The 21,927-nt window shown below is 47.5% G+C and overlaps 1 protein-coding gene and 1 pseudogene across 1 annotated transcript in view; one reads left to right on the top strand and one right to left on the bottom strand.

The window, feature by feature from the left end:
• The window catches only part of LOC102850201 (calcium-binding protein 39-like), a 41,152-nt gene extending 32,126 nt beyond the window's left edge, over nucleotides 1-9,026 (top strand). Inside the window, exons 6-9 of the mRNA XM_006893488.1 lie at nucleotides 2,800-2,859; nucleotides 6,598-6,663; nucleotides 7,378-7,521; nucleotides 8,501-9,026. Of these exons, the coding sequence (XP_006893550.1) occupies nucleotides 2,800-2,859; nucleotides 6,598-6,663; nucleotides 7,378-7,521; nucleotides 8,501-8,689 (459 nt within the window). The 3' untranslated portion in view covers nucleotides 8,690-9,026. The remainder of the gene's footprint in view (nucleotides 1-2,799; nucleotides 2,860-6,597; nucleotides 6,664-7,377; nucleotides 7,522-8,500) is intronic.
• Nucleotides 9,027-16,719: 7,693 nt separating this feature from the next.
• Nucleotides 16,720-17,384, bottom strand: LOC102850889 (annotated as a pseudogene).
• Between the last annotated feature and the right edge of the window lie 4,543 nt (nucleotides 17,385-21,927).

Genomic DNA, 21,927 nt, shown 5'->3' with positions numbered 1-21,927 from the left:
AAATGTGAAATATTGTGAGAATTACCAAAATGTGACAGACACACAAAGTGAGCATATAGTGTTGGAGAAATAACACCTGTAATCTTGCTCACTGCAGGTTGCCACAAACCTGTATTTGTTTGAAAAACAACCAAAACCAAACCATCTATGAGGTGTGACAAGCAAGGTGTGCCTGTGTATTTAGTGCCCGTGATGAGAAAGGCAGCGGTGGACTGAAACACAGATCCCTGAAGGGGAGAGTGGCCGGGATGGAACAGGACAGAAGGCAACGTGGAGGACTCAGCACTTGGCCTTGAGGGCCCAGCTGTGTCAGAATGAGCTAAGAGAAAAGGATCATTATCAGACTTGGTTACCACATTTCATGGCTACTGAATGCTCCAACTCTGAAAGTGTAGGTAACTCTGCTGTCACTACAGGGGAGGAGACGGAAGCATTGAGTTGTTGATTCAAAGTCAGACAAGAAGTGGTGGGATAGGCCCCATGGTTAGAGTATGAGGAAGGAGCGGCAGACTGGAGCCCAGGCATTCTGGCAGCAAGAGCGAGCCAGCAAGTCCAGTTCGTCCAGAAAAGTTAAGCATCGTGGTCGTGCTGCAACGTGTGACCCCAGTGTGTCACGTGAAGAGCCTGGTGAGGTCAGAGGGCAGTGCGTGCACATGCTCTGTCCAGGCTCTGCTGCGAGAGGTGCGTGGACAGGTGACTTTCTGAAGACCGGGTGGTGAGGGGGGCCCGAACCCTTTTATTGGAGAGGTGGCTGCCGAGCTGGGGAAGAGAGGACTTAGGTTTGGGAGGGACTCGCTCTCGGAGCGTGGCTTCAGGTCCCTCCTGTTGGGCAGATGTGCTTTCGCTGCGGAGGAACAGCGCTCCAGTGAGAGCTCCAGAGAGGGGTCGCAGCTGGAGGAGTTGGGTTCCTCGCCCCAGTCAGGCATGGGAAGAAAGTGAGTCGAGTAGACGTATCAGGACTCTGAGACTAAGCCTCTGGGTTAGTACTGTTTCTTCAGGGCTTCCGGGGCTGCCTTGTATCTCATCGTCAGGGCCAAACTCACAGACCTTTTATGGGTTTTTTATTAAGCCCGTCCTAAATGTGGCGCTGTATGAGACCGTATTTCGCACACCTAAACATAACATGCATTACTACCTTCTGGGCTGTCTGTCCCTAGGAACCAGTATGCCAAGACAGTTAAGTTTGCCTATTCAGTCCTCAGGTGGCATTTGGGATAAATGAGATATGTCCTGCCTGGCCATTCCTGATACAGTCGGGAAGTCTGCATCCAGCAGATGAAATAACCAAATCTTTGGGATGAGGTGAGAAGCTGTCTTCAACTAGTAGAGGGGGAGGAAAAAAAATTAAAAAAATAAATACATAAACCCAGCCCTGATGTCAGCTTCATGGGCTCAGCCCTGACTGTGTCCTAGACATTGGAGGCAGTAAAACCAGACATGACCTGCATTTATGGAGCTTCCAGCCTCATCACACACAGACCTTGTCACACCTTTGGCCAGTGCGCTAGTGCAGCTGACCATTCGCAAGAACCCCCTGTGTGGTGAGCAGTCAGGCAGAGAGGAAAAGCCCAGGTGAGAACTTCAGAGGAGGATGTTACCGAGAGGGTAGACATAAGCAGTGCTCCTGGGATAAGTCCTCAGGGCAGCTGGCTCCACGCACACTCCACACTGAGCTTCCCTTGGCACAGCTTTTTGGGGTCACTGTCACATTTGAACACATGCCAGGACACACTGTAACCAGAAGGAAAGTTGGCCCAGAGAAAGGGGTTTATTAGTACGACTTCCAGTCAGTGGCCTAAATCTCGGGAGCTTCCTTCAATCATGTGCACTGACTGGTGATCCCTCTGATTCTCTTTCCCCATCTGGTGAGGGCAGGCTAGGCATTGCCAGCCTCTAGCCCCTGAAGGAGGCACCCTTTAGGTTTTGCCCAGCACTGGGTACCTGCCCTGGCAAATGGTAGGGATTCTGAGCGGTCTGTGTTCTGGGGAAGTCCATGGCTCCTACCCGAGCTCCATTTCTAGGGATGCAGAACTGGGCTGCAGGTCCAAGGGGCCATTCCACATTTCACAGCATTGTTCTGCTTAATTAGGAGCTAATGTTTACAGTGTGATGGAGCTGTTAGCAACTATTTTATTTTCTTGAAAATAGCTCTCATACTGAATGTAACTCTATTTGGGAAGAAGAAAATGAAGCCTCATGGAATTTTTGTAAATTAAATGTCCTCTTTCTTCATGAAACACCCCAAGAACACAGTTTCTACTTGACATTTTACCACCACTGTTTGCTATTATTTCTTTAATGCTTCAGTCCCTTTAATGTCTGGTTTTCATTTTGCTTTGTTTTTGTTTTATTTTACTGTTTGTGTGTGTGTGTGTGTACCGTCAAATTGGATCTGACCGGTACAGAAGGAGATTGCCCCTCCTTCTCCAGTAGAGCATCTGGTGGATTCGAACCACATACTTCTGGAATTACAGTTCAGCTTCTTGCCACTAGGCCACCAGAGTTCCCCTAATGTCTGGTTTTGTTGGGTTGTTTCTTGTTTTTGTATTTTTGTTTTGTTTTGTTTTCATCTATGAGCCATAAACTTATATTTAATCATATAGCTTTAATAATGACAGTGTCAAGTGACCAACAGTTTCATTTCTTTTTACATAGAATCAACATACTGAGTAAAATTCCTGCTTAAGTGTTTTAAATTACACATTTTCTTTAGGTAAGATGGCATAGAATGTTTTAGAATTGTCTTTCCTGAAGGTAGTTTAAGTGTAAATAACTTTACAAATGTTTCTTTCCCACCAGGATTTACTGACGAGACACAAGTTGCTCAGCGCAGAATTTCTGGAGCAGCATTATGATAGAGTAAGTACATGAAAAAGGTCCAAAACAGTGTGTACTTTCTGTTACTGGAAACGATTTGTTAATTGCATCCCATAGTAGAACATTTCTTTTGCATACACAGTGTTTTTAAATGCTGCTGGAGTTGTTTTCCTACTGAAATGGCATTCGGTAGCGGTAAGTCCGAGGTGGAGTTTGATCTGCGAGATTGCCACACTGCCCTTGGCACCTAGTCTTACTATAGCAGACGCGACAGGCATTTTTACTGCTGGCTGGCATTACTGTAAAGATAAAAGGAATGGAATTCTCTGGCATTGCACTTCCTGCCGCTCACAGTGGGAGGCAGAGCTGAGGGCTGGGAATCTAGATGAGAGGGGGCAAGATTCCCAGTCCTGTTTCTGCTCGCGGCTCACTCGTTGTGGCTGTGACCACCTGGGTGGGGACCTGGAAGTCAGTCCTTGCTTATAAGGTGGAGGAGCGGACTAGCTCATGGAAAGAGCCCAGCCGGCACTGGCTCGATGCTAGACTCCCTGGTGCTGGTGTCCAGGGAAGCTCCCTGGTGGTGGTGCCCAGGGAGGCATCAGTGACCCGCAGTCAGGGTGGTTGGTTGCCTTTGATCCTCACAAGAACTAACCCTTAGGACGAGTGTCCGATCAGGTTCTCCTCACGCACGGGCAGCCAGCCTGTGTCTCCACACTGCCGAGGAGGTCCACATGGCTGTTGTGCCGTGGTAATTTAACTTACAGGTTGGCCACGAATTAGTAGATGCTGTGAGAGAACGTATGATAAAAACTCACCGAAAATGCTATTTATCTCCTAAAATTTGACCTAGGTTCTAATTCTTTCACTATTTAAATTTCTGAAATCTGAAGTATTGATAACACTTTATTCTTCACTTTGCTATTCAGTGACATCATAAAGTTCTTGGTGGCAAAATCTGTGCTTTAGATTTTATTGGAAGCTGCCACGCTTCCAATAATGACAGAACACATTGTTTCCACAGTGCCACCGAGTCTTGGGCAAAAGGTAGGGGTTCAAGTAATTTAAACAAAGCCCAGAGTGAGATCCTACCCAAAGTGGCCGCCTTTCTCTCTGTTGTTGAGAACCTACACAGTGTACCGCCCACCCGTGCAGCAGTTCCTACGTGCACGCCCAGCGCAGTGACTGTGTTGACCCTCTCTTTTTTCTGAAGCATTTCTTCCCCTTAACATAAATGTAACTGGTGAGACTTTGAAGTTGCTCTTGTCAATGTTATCCCCTAGAAACAGTTTTTAAAGGAGCAGAGTGCTCAAGCCAGGCATTCTTTAATAGAAAAGCTAAACCATTGGTTTTGGGGTTCCTGCCCCCCTTTCTTTTATTGACATTAGGTTTCATACAGTCATTCCCATATGTTGTGTTTTATAAAATTAGTCACCAGTGGGCAGTACCTACCATTACCTGGTCTTTTCAGGTCCCTGCCGGATCTTCCCCATTTCCCTCACCCCCTCCCTCTATCCTGTGATTTTGCCCCTACCCATCCTCACCCCTCTGCTCCCACTCCTTCCCCTCTCGGATCCCCATACACATTTTACTGGTTATCTACAATAATGGTCTTGTGCAGTATTTGTCCTTATGAGACTGAGTTAGTTCACTCAGCATAGTGCTGCTTTCTAGTCTCTATTAAGTTATGTAGTATTTTTTTAAATCGTTGCTCTAAACCATTGGTTTTAAAAAGACTTGAGATATTTTTTATTCCATTCGAATTTGACATTCTACATTTTACCCCTTTTGATTATTGGTCCTTCTGTAGAATCTTTGATCAGAATAGTCTATAGCCAGGCACCGTCTAGTTTTTTTGGCAAAGGAAGCAGTTGTTTATGAGGCTTTGAGCTTTCTAACAGCCAAAGCATAGAAGGAAACAAAATCAATGCACAAATCATAATACCTAAAAAATAAACTTATGCTAGTTGCTAAAAAGAAGAGCATCTTTTCTAACTCTGAGATGAGAACGATTTCTCCCATTGGTGTTCTTGAAGGAGAATGGTACCGCAGTGCGCGGTGCTGAGCTCACCACCGTCCAGGGAGCGCGGCGCTGAACGAAAGTGTCCTCTCCCCGGCCCAGCTCTGAGTCTGCAGGCTCACTGCTGCCCTCTGCCGTCCTCTCGGCCTAACGCAGGGCGCGACCTCCCCTGCTGCAGTGCTCTGACAGGGACGCCTAACACCAAGCTTGTCCTCAGAATTATGCTGCAGAAAATGCATTTTCTGCCAAGAACTTGAGGTGCAAATATCCTGGCTTATTGATTAGAATCAGATGTTTTGATCATCGTTGGATAACCACTTGAGGAGCAGCAGGGGATAGCTGACATTTCTGAAAACCCTAAGGGGTCCACCCACTTGCTGCCTAAGACCCCACCTGTCTTGAGGTGAACAAAGAAACAGCCTGCTAGCAGGTCCTACGCTGTGGGCGGGAACACACACAGACGTTCTTGTACGAAGAGCCAGATGGCAAATACTTGGCAGCTCTTCTGACCCAAAAGCAGCCGTAGAGAATTCACCAGTGAGTGTGGCTGAGTTCCAGTAAAGCCCATGTACAAAGACGACAGGCTGGATTGGCCACGCCTGTTCTCAAGCACAGATGACTGGCTGACGAGGCCCCGTGACAGGGCACCCAGAAGGCAGCCCACTGCCGCTGAGTCCCTGCCGACAGAAAACTGTCCACGGAGCTCCAGGGCAGAGGTCTGCACAGATGCAGACTGCTGCGTCGCGCCCCCACAGAGGGCCTGAACTGCCCGCCGTTCGGATAGCAGCGCCCTACCACAGTTCCTCTGAAAGTGTGTTGGGGGCGCGGTGTGCTGCTGAGCCCTGACTCATGGCTGACCAGCGGGTTTTCAGTGGCTGTAAGCCACACGGGAGGACACTCCCCGATAAGCACAGGTGATTGTAGCGTGGAGACGCCGAGCAGGCATCCTCGGAGGCATCAGCGGGGATGGGAAAGTGTCGGTGAACCGTCAGGAGCCTGGCTCAGTGCCGAGCCGAGACCTCCACCCTCCCGTTGTCTGCTTTCTCCCCCTGCTCACACCCACGCGGCCCTCACCTCCCGCCTGTTCCTCCCCTGACCGTTCAGGGCCCCTGTGACTCTGCTGGACACCTGGCTGTCCTCACACCACGTCGTTTCTCACTCTCCGGTCCTCACTCATCTGTGTCCTATCCTTTTGCTCCCCAAGTTTGTTTTCTCTCCCCTTTCTAATCTTAACTCCCTCCCATCCTTGTAGTTTGAACCTCAGCCTTCCCTCCTAGGGCGTCCAACAATTAGCACAGGGCTGGGCTTTTCCACTCGGAACCTCTTTTTAATGACTTTCTCTCCCTGTTTGATACATAGAAAGAACAGAGAACTTGTCACTGAAGTATATCAGTATACTCCGCATTCATGATGTTTTCAGCTGTAAAAGCTGTTTTGTAGAAAATGTCTAAGAACTGAGAGCAGAAAGGAGAAAGAAAGTTGTTCCCTCTGTATGGAGCTTGGGGTGATGGGGAGAGACCAGGCATGAACTACAGGTGGACTTGCCTAGGGCTGGGAGGCGGGCTCTTCACAGGATGAACGGGATGTCCTGGAAAAGGGACCGTCCCTCTTGAGCATGTCAGAAGAGGGTGGGAGAGAGGCAGGGGCGACGTCGGGGAGGCTGGTGCTCTGTGGTGTTAGACGTTTGCTCTCACAGCTGGCAGAATAAGGATTCTACCCTCCTTGTGTAAAGTAACCCTGAGATGTGTGTCCTTGTCTCTTAGTTCTTCAGTGAATATGAGAAGCTGCTTCATTCAGAAAATTATGTGACAAAAAGACAGTCACTCAAGGTAAGGCTGTGTGTTTGATAGGATTTCTTTCTGTTCCCTCTGTGTTCAGACCTCTGAAGTTGGGAGAAAGGGGGACCTTGTGGTACAAGATGTGTAGTTGGGTGAGGCGGATCTGCAGGCTGGGTAGCCCAGGACCAATGTCAGCATAAGAAAATCTGTTCTATTGGCAGAAACTGTTCAGTTGTTCAGCAGCCTTTGACCCTGTTCTGGCCCCTGTGCTGCTTCACTCAGGCAGGAGAGCCCACCTCTTGCCGCTTCACAGTCCCAGCAGGTAACAGGAGAGCGACCACCACTTGTCAGCCCTCACAAGCCTGCATGCGGCCATCATGACAGCAGGTGGTTGTGTCAGTGGGCCGCGGACTGCCGCCGAGGGGCCTGCAGGACTGTAGACCACCAGAACCTGGGTCTCCACAGTTGCATCAGTATTTATGTCATGCTAAGTTTATTTCATCAGGAAACTTACCTTTCCTGTGTAAGGCTTCACGTCTCCCGGGCTCCAGAAAGCATTGACCACTCCGTGTAGTGCTGACCACGAAAGGGAAGAGGGCACCACATAGCAAGTGGGCACCGCAGCCTTCAGCTCGTCATTCAGCCCGTTCCTCCGTCCTGCGAGTGCTTATTAATGGCTTGTGCTTAGTAACGATTAGAAAAGTAATTGTTTTAAAACTTTGGCTCCTCTTCAGTATAAGAGTAACCGTCTAAATGTCTTCCCAGCTTCTCGGTGAGCTCCTGTTAGACAGACACAACTTCACCATCATGACCAAGTACATCAGCAAACCCGAGAACCTCAAGTTGATGATGAACCTTCTGCGAGACAAAAGCCGCAACATCCAGTTCGAGGCCTTCCACGTTTTCAAGGTAGAGCTCGACCCGCTCCGCGTCGTCCTCCGGAATCATTCGTCTCCTCTCACTGATGTGGGGCTGGAATCTCTCAGCCACATTTAGAGAATCCAGAAAGTTCATTCCATCCCGTTCCATTTCCCTGTTTGCGGTACAGCGCTTCAACAGAGAACCCAAGTAGTGGGTGTCCCTATTTAGATTTGGAGGCAGCAACGGCTTTCTAACACACAGCTGTCACTTTCTGGGGCACGTGAGGTATGGAGTCCGCGCCGACTCTCAGCAACCCCATCTGAGGACGGTGGAGAGAAGCTGCCCAGCCTGCACTGTCCTCGCCTACATGGCTGTACCTGAGCCTGTTGTGCGCACACTCTCCTCGAAGGGCTTCCTCTTCTCATTGAGCCTTCACTTGGGCAAACATGATGTCCTCCTCCAGGGACTGGTCCCTTCTTAGATCATGAGCGAAGTGTGTGAGACAAAGTAGACTGTTAATCACAAAATGAAAGAGAATCCGCTTCCTGGTGCCTTCCATGAGCTCTGGTGGCCTAGTGGTAAGACACTGCGCTGCAGTCCTAAAGGCACGCGGTGTGAACCCACCAGAAGTTCCACAGAAGAAGGATGGGCAGTCTCCTACTAGGTGATTTACTGCCTCTGAAAACCCACTGGAGGGGCAGCTGTGGGTCTGTTCCGACTGAGGGCATAGAGCAGCAATGCTCTCCGTGGGGTTTTTATTCTAAAGTCAGCCCACATTTCGGGGTGGGCCCAATGAGATGGTCTGTCTTTTCTGTGCTGAAGCATCATAGAATTACTCTGATTTCCTATCCAAATATCAGTGTTGAGTTTCCTGCCGGAGACCTCTGAACTCCTTGCCCTGACCCCACATGTCCCCACGTCCCGCAGGGTTGGCCCCTGCTGGGTCTGCACTGCTCACTGCCGCTGTTCGTGCTGCCCTGGGCCTGGCTCCCTCGCGGGGCACTCACGGTGTCTTTTCTCCCCACAGGTGTTTGTAGCCAATCCCAACAAGACTCAGCCCATCCTGGATATCCTCCTCAAGAACCAGACGAAACTGATAGAATTCCTCAGCAAGTTCCAGAATGACAGGACCGAGGACGAACAGTTTAATGATGAGAAGACCTATCTAGTTAAACAGATCAGGGATTTGAAGAGACCAGCCCAGCAAGAAGCCTAATTCCCAATAAACATCTCAAATATTAAATCCAAATTCAGCATTTGCTGTTAGCTCCTCAGCATCAGGCTCTCTTACCGACTCATGAGGAACATTACTGCTAGTCTGCTGTTAAGTGAACGGTTTCTCGTTTTACCTTTTTTGGGGTTTTTTTGGTTTCTTTTTTTAGTCCCAGTTGGAGAGCGTAGCTGCTGCTTCTTGCCCCCTCTAGCACACGTGGACTTTTCCTGATCTCTGCGTCGTTTCAGAATGCAGAGACTGTTTGCTGTAGGAGTTCTGAACACGGCTAGGTTCCTGAGACGAAGGTCTAGATCGTAGCGTGGTTTAGGGGATATGAGGGGCTGAACCAATGGGCCGTGAACAGTGTGGCCTCGAACACCCGGCATTCTCGATCAAACTGTCCACCTCCGTGGGAGAGTGGACAGGCCTTTATTGGGGGGGGGGGCGGTGAATTGACCTGCAAAGAAATTGATGCTGAACTTAGCAACTTTGCAGAAGTGAAGCTTCATACGGTCGGTCGTAAGGAAAATGTATATATGCTTTTCACAGCTTTCTAGAATTTTTTGACATTTGATTTTCTTGAGACTTGACTTGTAAACTTGGAGATGTGGAAGGGTATTTGTTAATTTTACTTTAAAGATATTTTAAAACGGTAGAGCTAGCAACATCACCTCGCATTTCATTTCAGCAAAGCCGCCAGGTTTCTTTTGTATATAATTCTTAGAATGCTCATTTCTTTTAAATGATTTAATTTGTACAGCAGAGGAATGTTATTGTATTAGTATGTAACTATTACCTAATATTGAGTTTTTGCAAAAAAGAAAAACAAAACAAATGAATGCTCATATGTAATTGAAATACTTCAGATCACATGAAATGCTGATTTAACATTTTAAGTATCACAGCATTAAAAGGAAAAAAAAAACAACAAACCCACAAAAGAACCAGAACCTCTGTATTTAGTTCTCTCATGGGGCGCCATCAGCAGGCTTAGCTGTGGACCCAGAGCCAGACGGCTCCACTCCCCAGACCGTCGGCCTTACTCCTGGCACCAAGTCAGGAGTGTGCTGCATCAGTTGCCCGCCCAGGGAGGCCACCGCGGCCTCCACGTGGACAGACCATGGGGCTCCTCCCTCCTAGATGCTGTGATCCAGCACAGTAGCTGTAAAACAGAGTACAGCCGCGACCTCCTTAGAAAGAGCTTTTCCAGCCACAGGTGTCCTAGGGGGATTTTTTTTAAATATATATCTATATATCCTGTTCCTTAATGCTGCAAACTATCAGTATTTCTAAAGTCACTGATTTGGCACAACTTTCTGTTCCTGGGCCGCAGCAGAGCGGTGCCGTCTCTCCGGAACACCTCCGTGTAGGTTCCCGGATGGTGTCTTCATTCTAGCCAGCTGGTGCACAGCTAACACCTTTGCAGTCAGGGTTTGCCAGCTCCTTGCAGCATGGCCAGAGCCAATTAAGACATTTCTATAAGTATCCTTTGCTAGCCTCTTACTAATTGAATTATTTACCAGCCAGTAAAATGGACTCCCAGTTAATCTATCCACAGATTTTGAAACCTCCTTCAACGAACACTAGTTAAGAAAATAGCTCAGTGCAGGGGGATTGGGTCCTGGGTGACCCTGCCACAGTCTGCCCTGTGATTGGTTTTCTGAGGAGTCTGCAAAAGTCCGTGTCAAGTAATTCCATGTCTTCTCTATTGGAAGTAGGGAAACCCATTTACTCTAGAAAACATCTGAAGGGTTTTGAAAGACAGGCCTGGCCGTGGGGTCACGTTCTGGTGCTGTGGGCTGTGTGTTGAGATCTCGTGAGGGTAACTACATCAGGTGGGGGCCTGCTCCCTGGCCCAGCTCGTTCTCAGGCGAGGAAGCGGCAGGACAGCGTCCCTCCGGGCCCCAGGTCCAGCCTCTGTGTGGTTGCTGGGACACAGGAGGGCAGTGTGTCAAAGACGGCCCCTGGGACAGTGACTTTGGAATCAGACACTTTGAGCCTTTGGTTTGTAATGAAAACATTGGATGTGGAAAAGCTGTGTGTGAGGTTACGTTTAATATATTCGTATTACCAGAACCAGTACCTTGCAGTGGTTTCTTGGCGTGTAACAAAGGTTTCGTTTTCCCCGAGGTAGTTATTTAATGTGGTTTTTAGCCCTTAGGAAGAAGAGGGTGGAGATGTATACAGCTGTAACAATGCCGTGAAAACATTTCATTTCTCCTGAGGAAAAGTTAATCTCCTACCAGACAAATCTGCCTGGCCCTGTCATTGAAAGGAAAATAAAATTTTGGAGAAGCAGCTCTGGCCCTGTTTCTGGTGTCCCACAGCAGGTGTGTTTGGTCAGCGAGGAGAACGCCCCCTGGAGATGGTCCCTGTGTGGCTGTCAGGGGTCTCCTGCTCACTTCTCTTCCCGTTGGGCCCTCACACTTCTGTCCCCCCCTCACAGCACGTGCGTCACACCTCTCCACAGCATCACGCTGCAGACCTCACGCCAGGGTCTGCTGCTTTCTCCGGTTCTGATTACGGACAGGAGTGTGTAAATTCATCAGCCCAGTCACTGTTGAGGGGGAGCCAGCTCCTGTTGACCACAAGGGGCTCACAGAACTGTCTACCCTGCTGTTGCCTGTGGGCCATTTCTCCAAAGGAGATTTTTCTGGTCTGTCTTCCAAGTGGTCAAAGTCATTAGCCATTTGTACCAACCCGGGATTCCAACTGGTACCCTGGACGGAGCAGAGCTGGTTTTTTTCCAAGGCTGTAAATCTTGACAAAAGCAGGGCTCCCTTCCAGCTATGTACAATCCCTAAAATTTGAGGAGGGGTCTGAAGGTTTCAGACTTTGAAGGCACCCGGTTACCAGTGCCCTGTCACCCGGCCATTTGCTCACTAGACCTCTGGGGCCTTCTTTGCCCCCTTGTGGTCCTCTCAACAGATGGGTGACCGCCAGGCCTCTCAGCAGGATGCGTGTCCTCGGGGAATCAGTCCTAGCTTTGCTCCGCAGGGACAGACATTGGGACAGAACTTCTATAGATGAGCGATCTTTGGTAAAAGTAAAAAATAGCCTGCCTGGTTTTTTGTTAAGAACATACACAGCCAAACATCAACCAGTTCACCATTTCTTTTTATTTTTTTTATTATTAATTTTAATGAATGTTTACAGAGACTTGGGGTTTCCAGTCATTCATTGATTGTTGTTCTTTTCTCCCTGCCCCCCCCCCCAGTTCACTCTTCTCTTTGAAAAGTAAGACTCTTTCACTGTTATACAATGCCTTCCCCCTCCCCAGGTCCACTCCACTATGCAGGCTTCGTTCTAGGTTCCCGTCATGACAGTAATACCTAATCATATATCCCTTTTAAATAGTTCCCTCCCTCATCTGTTTCAATGCAGTATACATAATTTATCCCATCTTTCTCAGTCTGCCCTCAATCCCTATGTCATTCCTGTTCTACAACAATGACATTATGCGGTATTTGTCCTTTTGTGACTGAGATACTTCAGTCAGCATAATGTCCTCCAGGGTCACCCGTTTTCTATTTCATGGGTTGTTTTTCACTATTTCATTATCTATAAAGCACTGAAAATTCGGAGTAGGAGGAAGTCCCACTTCCCTTTGGTAGCTAGCAAAGATCATAGCTTAGCAAGCGTCTTAGTCCTCACTGTTTACAAAGGACACAGCCATAGCCAGTTAGCTGACGCAGAAATGTTAAAATAAGTCACGTGGCTGTGGCCACAGAAAAGCAGCGTGAGTACACGAAGCCCAGACCACGCCCCCCGCTCTGGTCAGCGCTGGCTCCCGGGGCCCGGATGGGTCAGAACTGTGGCCCACGGGGCTTTATGCGCTGCAGAGCGTCCACCGGCCGACAGCTCGGTGACACTGACTTCACCGTGTGCAGCCGTCCTCACCCTCCTGGCCGCTGCTTGTTTTCGTAGGCCCACACCCGCTCGGCTCTCTGAACTTCACGTTGTCAACTTGATTCTCTCTAGATCTTAAAAGATCACGGTGCTTGAGGCAGGTGTTTTTACTAAATAAGCTACACCACTGTTGGGCTTTTAAAGTCTGAGGGCATTTTTTTGGTCATCAAATTTAAAGATTATCTCAGGGCAACAGTTTGAGGGGTGAAGGTTTATGTGACTAAGTCCATGAGAATTTGAAGTTCTGCATGTCTCTCCACTTCGGTCAGGATTCTTCATTAATCTTAACTCAAAATATAATGGTGACTGGGTACCATCCAGTTCTGGCCTCAGGACTGAGGGATGGTTGTTCTTGGAAGCCATCCACCACACATCTGATTCTCCCTCTGGCCTCCCCTGTGGAGGCTCCTCCAGGCCAGTGGAACCCGCTGTGGTACTTTACGTGCAAGTTTCTAAGACTCTAGACACTGCAAGATGAACTGAGAGCAGGAACACTAAACATTGGCCAGCTAACAGGGACATCACGAGAAATCATGACCCTGCTGGTGGCACCGGGCTCTGCCCCTTCCTGGTCTTCCCATTCTGCAGCCCCGCTCCTGCTGTTAACGCCCGCGTAGCTGGCCTCCATTCAGAGCCCATCCATGGCCACCTGTGGTCAGCCAGGTGTGCTGCCGTGCCCCCAAAAGGGAGGGCAGCGCCTGCCCTTCCACAGCCTGTGGCCACCGTGTCCATGTGGCAGCAGATACCTGTTCCAGCACAGCTGGCCTGCAGCTGTCTGCAAGATCTGGGAACCACATGGAGCACCCTGCGGCCAGCCCTTGAAGTCCTGAGACACATGGAGCGCCCTGCGGCCAGCCCTTGAAGTCCTGAGACACATGGAGCGCCCTGCGGCCAGCCCTTGAAGTCCTGAGACACATGGAGCGCCCTGCGGCCAGCCCTTGAAGTCCTGAGACACTGCAGGGTCCCCAGAAATGCCACTGATCCCCCTCCTGTGCTGCTGCAACTTTTAGAGTTGTGCGTATTGTTAGCAGCTGTCGTTGAAGGGCTTCCCCAGCCCTAGGTGACCCTTGTAATCCAGAGTATTTTCTGTAGTTAATTTTTAAGAATTTAAATCAGCCTTTGTCGTCTATTTTGATTATCCATATAAGTACAAAAAGACCTATTATAATATCACTATTACTCACATATATGGACCAACAATAAAACCAAAGAAGAGAAAATTGAAGATTTCTACCAGCTTTTGAAGTTTAAGATTGACCAAACATGCAATCAAGATGCATTAAGAAGAATCAATCACTGGGATGCAAACGTTGGAATCAATGAAGAAGGAAAGGTAGCCAGAGAGTGCATACTTGGTGACTGATTGAATTTTATACGTTCAATGATTTAGTCATCACATACCTTTTAAAAATAATTATTAATTTTAATGAATGAACATTTATAGAGATTTTGGCTTTCCAGTCATTCATTGTTGCACTTTTCTCCCTGCCCACCCCTCCCCCACAGTTCACTCCTCTCTTTGAAAAGTAAAAGAAAAATTGTTTCATTGTTATACAATCCCCCCTCACAGACACCCCCACCCCAAGTACAAACCTTAATTCTTGACTCTTGTGATAATCATAAAACCCTATCATATATCCCTTTTAAATTGTTCTCTCATCTGTTTCAATGCAGTATACATAATTTATCCAGTTTTTCTCAGTCTTACCCCAACCCTGATGACAAGTCACTTTCTACAACAGTGGCACCATGCAGTATTTGTCCTTTTGTGGCTGAGATATTTCACTCAGCATAATCTCCTCCAGGGTCACCCATTTTGAATAATATTGCATGAGTTCCTTGTTTTTCAATGCAGCATAGTATTCCATTGTGTGAACACACCACAGCTTCTCTATCCATTCATTTGTTGATGGGCACTTAGGTTGTTTCCAACTCCGTGCTATTGTGAACAAAGCCGTGAAAAACATGGGTGTGCATCTATCTGCTTGGGTGTCAGTTATGGTCTCTTTGGGGTATGTTCCCAGTGGTGGAATTGCTGGGTCAAATGGTATCTCTATTTGCAACTATTTTTTTTTTCATTTTTTATTTTTATTGTATTATTTTTTGTGTGTACCGTCAAATCAGATCTGACTGGTGCAGGAGGAGATTGCCCCCTCCTTCTCCAGCAGAGCATCTGGTGGATTTGAACCGCGTACCTCTGGGATTACAGCGTAGCATCTTGCCATTAGGCCGCCAGAGCTCCCTTTATTTGCAACCTTTTGAGAAAGCACCACACCATTTTCCACAGTGGTTGCACCAATCACATACCTTTCGTAAGAAACAAGACTGCATCTGTAGAAAGAATCATTGGAAAAGCTCATTATCAGCAGTCAAAACCAGGCCAGGTGTTGACTATGGAACAGACCATCAATTACTCATGTGCAAGATCAAATTGAAGCAGAAGAAAATGAAAAATCCACAGGGACCAACCATAAAAGAACCTTGAGTCTATCTCACCTGAGTTTAAAATCCATCTCCAGAACAGATTGCAGGCATTTTTGATTGAAGACAGATGAGTTATGGGATGACATCAAAGATAATCATCCCTGAAGAGAACAAAATATCAAAGTGGGTGTCAGAAGAGACTGAGTATTTCACTAGAGCATCGGAAAGCCAAAACAAAGGCAAGACATGCCAAAGAAATGAACAAAAGGCCCAGGAAGTCACAGGGTCTCAATTGACATGTTTTAAGTAACAGATTTAGCCCTGAACGTGCTCACAAGTCTATGCCAGGAAATTGGAAGACCTGGCCAACTCACCGGAAGAGATCCATGTTTGCTCCCATTCCCAAGAGATGATTCAGCAGAATGTGGAAATTATAAAAAAATATTGTTAATATCACATGCAAGCAAAATACTGCTGAAGATCCTCCAAACTGGCTAGAACAGCGCATTGACAGAGAACTGCCAGATCAGACTAGGTTTAGAAGAAGCTGTGGCATTAGGGATATCACGGCTGATGTCGCATGGATCTTGAGTGAAAACAGAGAATACCAGCCCACATCTGTGCTTTCATTGACTACTCCAAGGCATTTGGGTGTGAAGATCTTAACAAGTTCTGGCTAACATTAAGATATTAGGAAGAATGGGAATCCCAGATCGCTTAATTATGCTTATACAAGACCTATACCTCAACCTGTTAACACCTCCTGGTTTAAAATCAAGAAAGGTGTGCATCAGAGTTGTGTCCCTTCTCAGCACCTACATAATCTGTTTGCTGAGCGAGTCATTTAAGAAGCTGGATTCTGTGGAAAAGAATGTGGCCTTGGGATTGGAGGAGGACTCAACCTGTGTTACTGAAAGGTTGTTGACACAACTTGCTCGCTGAGCGAGGAGGACTTGAAATGCTTGCTGCGACTACAGCCTTCAACTTGGATTACCTTTTTTTGCCAATACACATGTTATTTTGGTTATTATTATAGATATTATTAATTTTTATATTACTTTTCTTTAGAAGATAAATCAAAGCCATTCACTTGACCTTGAGGTATATATACACAATACATGCACAATCTTACATAAAATACTTCTCAATAGTAATATTATAATTTGAAATATTGGAAACCGAGTATCTGTACTGATTTGTACTTTGACTTAATGGAACAAGAGAACAACAATCAACAAGGGAGGGTTACGCTGATGATAAAGTTCTCAAAAATGTCTCCCTCTCCCTTTGTACCTAACACGGGCTACACAATGTCCGGAGAGAAAACAGTCATCATCGCTTGGAGACCATCCTATGGAAGGAACTTAATGAGAAAGGATGCTAGAAACTAAGGCTTCATCCTTGTTTTCAAATAAGTGGTCTTAATTTTTCTTCTTATAGAAAAAGTTTAAATCAGTTTATTATGAATATATCTAAACCATTAACTTTTGCAGCTTTCAAGTAAAGTCCAGCACTCCATTTATACAAAGTCTATGAGAAGAGATGAATAGAGATCATCTAATCTTACAGGGTACTTCCACGTGTATAATATTGTATAGCAGAGGGTGGTTTCGATCCATCGACCTCTGGGTTATGGGCCCATCATGCTTCTGCTGCGCCACTCTGCTACTTAGGAGAGCATTTAATCTTAAATCACAACATCATCCGCTCAAGTCTTGGCACAGTCCTTCGCCAGTAAGAGCACAGCAGGCCTGGATATGCCACTGAGGATCTTTAATGGACGTGAGTTTGAAAACCTGGGAGATTCTGCTACAGTCATGCATTCTTTTTATTTTCCTTTTTTTTTAAAAAAATTATTTTATTTCATTTATTTTGTGTGTGTACCGTCAAATCAGATCTGACTGGTACAGGAGGAGATTGTTCCTCCTTCTCCAGCAGAGCATCTGGTGGATTTGAACCGTGCACCTCTGAGACTGTAGTTACAGCTTCTTGCCACTAGGCCACCAGAGCTTGTCACATTCTTTACCATCTTGTTTATTAGCAAAAAATCAGCAATCCAGCTTTCCTTAGGTCCTTGTGCTAACACTTTAAATCCCTTCTCGTCTGTACTGTCCACAACAACTATTACAAACTCAGTACAGCCAGTGTTCCAGGAAGAACAAAGAGATTCTTGGCCACCAATACCCCACATTAGGAAACGTGTATTATTAACCACTGTCTCTTCTACATTGCTTCCAATTGTAGGGGATGCGTGGACAACTTCATTCACAGAAAATTGGTAAAGGATGGTAGTTTTATCCAGCCCAGAAACGAGAACTCTGTGCTCCTGGTGATTGAACAGTCTCCTGGTGAAGAGAATTCCCATTCTCGGGCAGCGGACCTCACTCCAGACCCCGGCCCCCTGGCTACCCCAGGCTCAGGCTGAAGGGAAGGAGAGAGACATGCCAGAGCCTCCGCCTCTGCTGCCACCTGCCCTGGCCGCCAGCCTTGCTTCCCGGGAGCTGGAGGGAGGCCGCTGCATAAACATAGATTATGTTTTAACATCAAGAAAACAAAAATCCCCATAACTGGGCTAATAGGCAACATTATGATAGATGGAGAAAAGATTAAAATTTTACTTAGTTTCACAGTCAACACCCTTGGTACCAGCAGTCAAGAAATCAAAAGCAGTATTGCATTGGGGAAGTCTACTGTCACGGACCTCTCCAAAGTACTAGGGAACAGTGATGTCGATTTAAAGACTGTGGTGCACCTGATTCAGGCTGTTGTCTTTCCAGCCATTTGGTATGCATCTTAGAGCTGGGCAGTGAGTAAGGATGACAGAGAAGAATTAATACTTTTAAGCTGTGATTTTGGAGAAGAGCACTGAATATCCCATGGCCTGCCAAAAGAACAGATCTTGGAGAGAATGCTCCTTAGAGGCAAAGATAGTAAAATTTTGTCACCCATAACTTTGGGCATGTTGTTAGGAGAGGCTAATCCTTGGAAAGGGACCTTGTGCTTGGAAAGGTGGAAGAGCAGTGAAAGAGAGGAAGCTACTCGGCCAGAAGGACTGACACGGTGACCCCAGCAACGGGCCCGAGTGTGTCAGAGGTGACGAGGACGGCACAGGACAGGGTTCAGATCTGTTGGTCATAAGATCACTGTGAGTCATACTTGGCAGCACCTCACAACAGCAGCAGTGTATTTTCATCTGGAAGCCCCACTGAAACCTGTTCACCCTCTTAGCAGCACTCGAGCCTCACATGACAGGAGTGGTGGCTGCGTGAGTTCACAGACCTGGTGGGGGGAGGGGGCGTCTGATCTGTAACTTCACAAGAAGTTGGAGAATCCAGGCTGATTCCGGCAGCATGGCAGTGAGGCTTGCTGGGTTCAAGAAGTGGTGTCCATGAACACACAAAAGCTTGGCAGGACTTCAGATTGGTGCATTCTGGTTGGACTTGCTGAGAATTTGCATCTCCACCCCAGATATAAACTCATTGCTCTCAAGTCAGAACCAACGCACAGCTGATCCTGCCATTTCTAGAGGCTGTATATTGGACAGAAGATTGACCATCTTTCTCCCACACAGCTGGTGGTGGTCTTGAACTGCCAAAAAGGTGTCATATTTTGGTTAATAGGACAGCCACCTACAGCTGGGGTCACCAGCACCGCAAATACAGACTCAGAATCTCCAGTTTCCGAAGGTCCCCAAGCTAATTCTCATACAGCTGGGTTCCAGCTGAGTCGAGGTTCACTTATCCCACCTCTTCTTGCTGGTGGTACTGAGAGTCCCTCTGCTCTAGGATGGAGACAGAAAAACTGACCAGTTCCCACATTAGGGTTCCAGCCACTTGACCTGCATCACCCTGCCCAACCCCATGTACCTTATTTGCATAATCCAGGCTGTCCAGTCCCTTTGGTGGGTCACAAACACCTTATTTCCAAGGTCCCATCCAATCATTTGAGGAGAATTACAAGACTATGGTGAGAAATATCATATAAAAGTGACCCAGTCCCACTACACTGGGAATCGAACTTTGGTCTACCACATGGAAGTCGGTTCACCAATTCCCCCCGAGAGAGGTAATTGCCCAAGAAAATTGCTGCACCATTGCCACTGGGCATGCGTGAGGTAAGAGACATTTGGTTGTAGATAAGGATTCAAATGAGATGAGCAGAGGAGGGGACTGACCAGCCCTCGTGGGGTCTGATCAGCCCGTGTGGGGTCTGACCAGCCATTGATGTTACTGCTTTTTACCTTTTCATTGCTGTAGAGGTGAAGCCAAGTGGAGTCTGACCAGCCCGTGGGGGGACTGACTAGCCCGTGGGGGAACTGACCAGCCGGTGGAGGGATTGACCAGCCGTGTGCGGTCTGACTAGCCCTCATGGGGACAGACCAGCCCACATGGTCATGTGGTTATGCAGCTGTCGACTTGCTTGCAATAGCTAACAGCATCCACTGGGTGGCAGCAGAGCCCCTCTGTTCTCAGCAGCAGGACCATCAAGAAAGGCACCTCCAACGGCAGCGCGTGTTATCCAAAAACGACTGCAACAGCAGCACATCAGCAGAGAAGAGCCAGATGTGCAGGCCGGGTGTAGAGGAGGTCGTGCTAATGTTAGATGGATCTTGGCTGAAAGCGAAGGAATGTCTGCTTGTGTTTTCATTGTCACATTCACAGGCGTTTGACTGTCTGGATCACAACAAACTGTGGCTAATTCTAAAAGAATGGGAATCCCAGAACACTTGATTATGCTTATGCAAAACCTTTACTTGACCAGAAGGCAGTCGTTAGAATAGAGCAAGGTAACACTGCAAGGTTCAAAATCAGGAAAGGTCAGGGATGCAACCTATCTCCATACCTTTTCAATCTATATGTGGAACAGATCATCTGGGAGGCTGGGCTGTATGAGAAGGAAGGGTTGGAGGAAGACTCATCAGAAACCCGCATTATGCAGATGACACAATCTTCTTGCTGAAACTGAAGAGGACCTGAGGCACTTGCTGCAGAAGGTCAAGGACTGCAGCCTTCAAAAATGGATAGAAGCTCAACATCAAGAAAACAGATTCTCACCACTGGACTGATTGACAGCATCATGATAGATGGAGAAGAGACTGAGATTGTTAACAGCTTCAGTTTGCTTGGCTCCACAATCAACACTTTTAGTACCAGCAGGCAGGAAATCAAAAGATTAATTGCATTGGGAAAATCTGCTGTCACGGACCTCTCCAGAGTGCTGAAGAGTAACAGTCAGTCTGAAGACTAAGGTACAATTGATCCAGGCCATAGTCTTCGCAATTATTTACTTTGCATCAGAGAGCTGGACAATGACCAAGGATGACAGAAGAAGAGTTGATGCCTTTGAGCTGTGGTGTTGAAGAAGAGTATTGAATATACCATGGACTGCTAGAACAGGCTTGTCCTGGAGTGGGTGAACCCAGGCTGCTCCTTGGAAGCAAGGATTCTGAAGCTTCGTCTGACATGCTTTGGGCATGTCGTGAGAAAGGACCAGTCCTTGGAGAGGGGCGTCATGCTTGGGAGGGTAAGGGAGATCCTGCATGAGGTGGATTGATTCAGTGACTGGGGTAACCGGGGGTGGGTGTGTTGGAGACAATGAGGTTGGCACAGGATAGAGCAGGGTTCAGAGCTGTTGTACACGTTGCTATGAGTCACAAGCGACTTGACGGCATTTAACAACCAGCATGGCACATCTCAACTCAAGAGGAAGGAGCCTGAGGTCCCAGGGGTGCCGCGCCTGAGCTGCCCTGAGCTTCCTAGCTTCCCTTTTCGTGAAAAGCAGGGCCTGGTTGAGAGGCGCTGTAAGAAAAGGAGAGAGGGATGGCCGGGCATGGAGGGGCAGGGTGGATGGTAGAATCTAGTCACTGGATATCTGTTTTATAGTAAACTTTTTCCAGAAGAGTTTTAGACTAACCTAAACACGTTGGTGTAGTCCACGAGTCATTGCTCTGCTAACCCGAATGTTACTGGGGAAATGTGGTTCTGCCTCCTGCTGCCAGAAAATCCAATCTTAGCTATGGGTGGGGGTGGGGAAAGCATGTGTGTTACTGTTTATGCTAGAATATCGGAGACAGGAGGGAGCTGTGGTGGCCTAATGGTCAGAAACTGCACTGCAGCCACAAAGGCACGGGGTTCAAATCCACCAAGCGGCTCCACAGGAGATGGATGGATGACCACCTCCTGAATGAATTTACTGCTTCCAAAAACCTGCTGGAGGGTCAGCTACGGGTTGGTTCCAACTCAATGAAAAACAACAACAGTGGGAGCTCGGGTATGAGCGTCCTCAGTCTCTAGCAAGAAAAGTTTCTGGGGAAATATCACTAAGGAAGGCTAAGGGCATAAGGTAGAGTTCATGTTCATTTAGTACTTTTAGGAAGGAAAGTCAGGGTTATCTTCAGAAATGGAGAGATTGTGCAAATCATGAGGTGCAGATACCAGGCCTTTAAAAGGGAATCTTTCTCGTTAGCTGTGAGTCATCACAGGACATGCGCTGTCGATTTTCTTCCTTCAAGGTGGCATCTATCTGGCTATTTGCTGTTGTTGATAGGTGCCATCGAGTTGAGTACAACCCATAGCGACTCTGTGTACACAGATCTGAACTCTGTCCTATCTCCTGCCATTCTCACACTTCCTGACATATTAGAGCCCTTTGCGGCACTAAGGTCACTGTGTCAGTCCAGGGGGGGGCTTACTCATCACCAGACAGCTGCCTTCTTGAAGGTCATGGACTCACGTACCCCTGAAAGCTGTTAAAGGTTATTAAGAGGGAACAGCTGGAGATGCCAGGAGGGCGTATTCATGGGCCATGTGAAGCCTGCCTTTGCCGGATCCTGACATTTCCAGCCTTGTTAGAATTAGAATCATCAAGATAGGGGAGTCAGATGTTACCTGAGCTGTCCGAACCAGGAA

The sequence above is a fragment of the Elephantulus edwardii genome, unplaced genomic scaffold (assembly GCF_000299155.1).
Source record: "Elephantulus edwardii isolate Elephantulus edwardi_28Jun2011 unplaced genomic scaffold, EleEdw1.0 scaffold00127, whole genome shotgun sequence".
In the NCBI taxonomy this organism is placed as follows: domain Eukaryota; kingdom Metazoa; phylum Chordata; class Mammalia; order Macroscelidea; family Macroscelididae; genus Elephantulus; species Elephantulus edwardii.
This window is presented reverse-complemented; position numbering and strand designations above follow the sequence as displayed.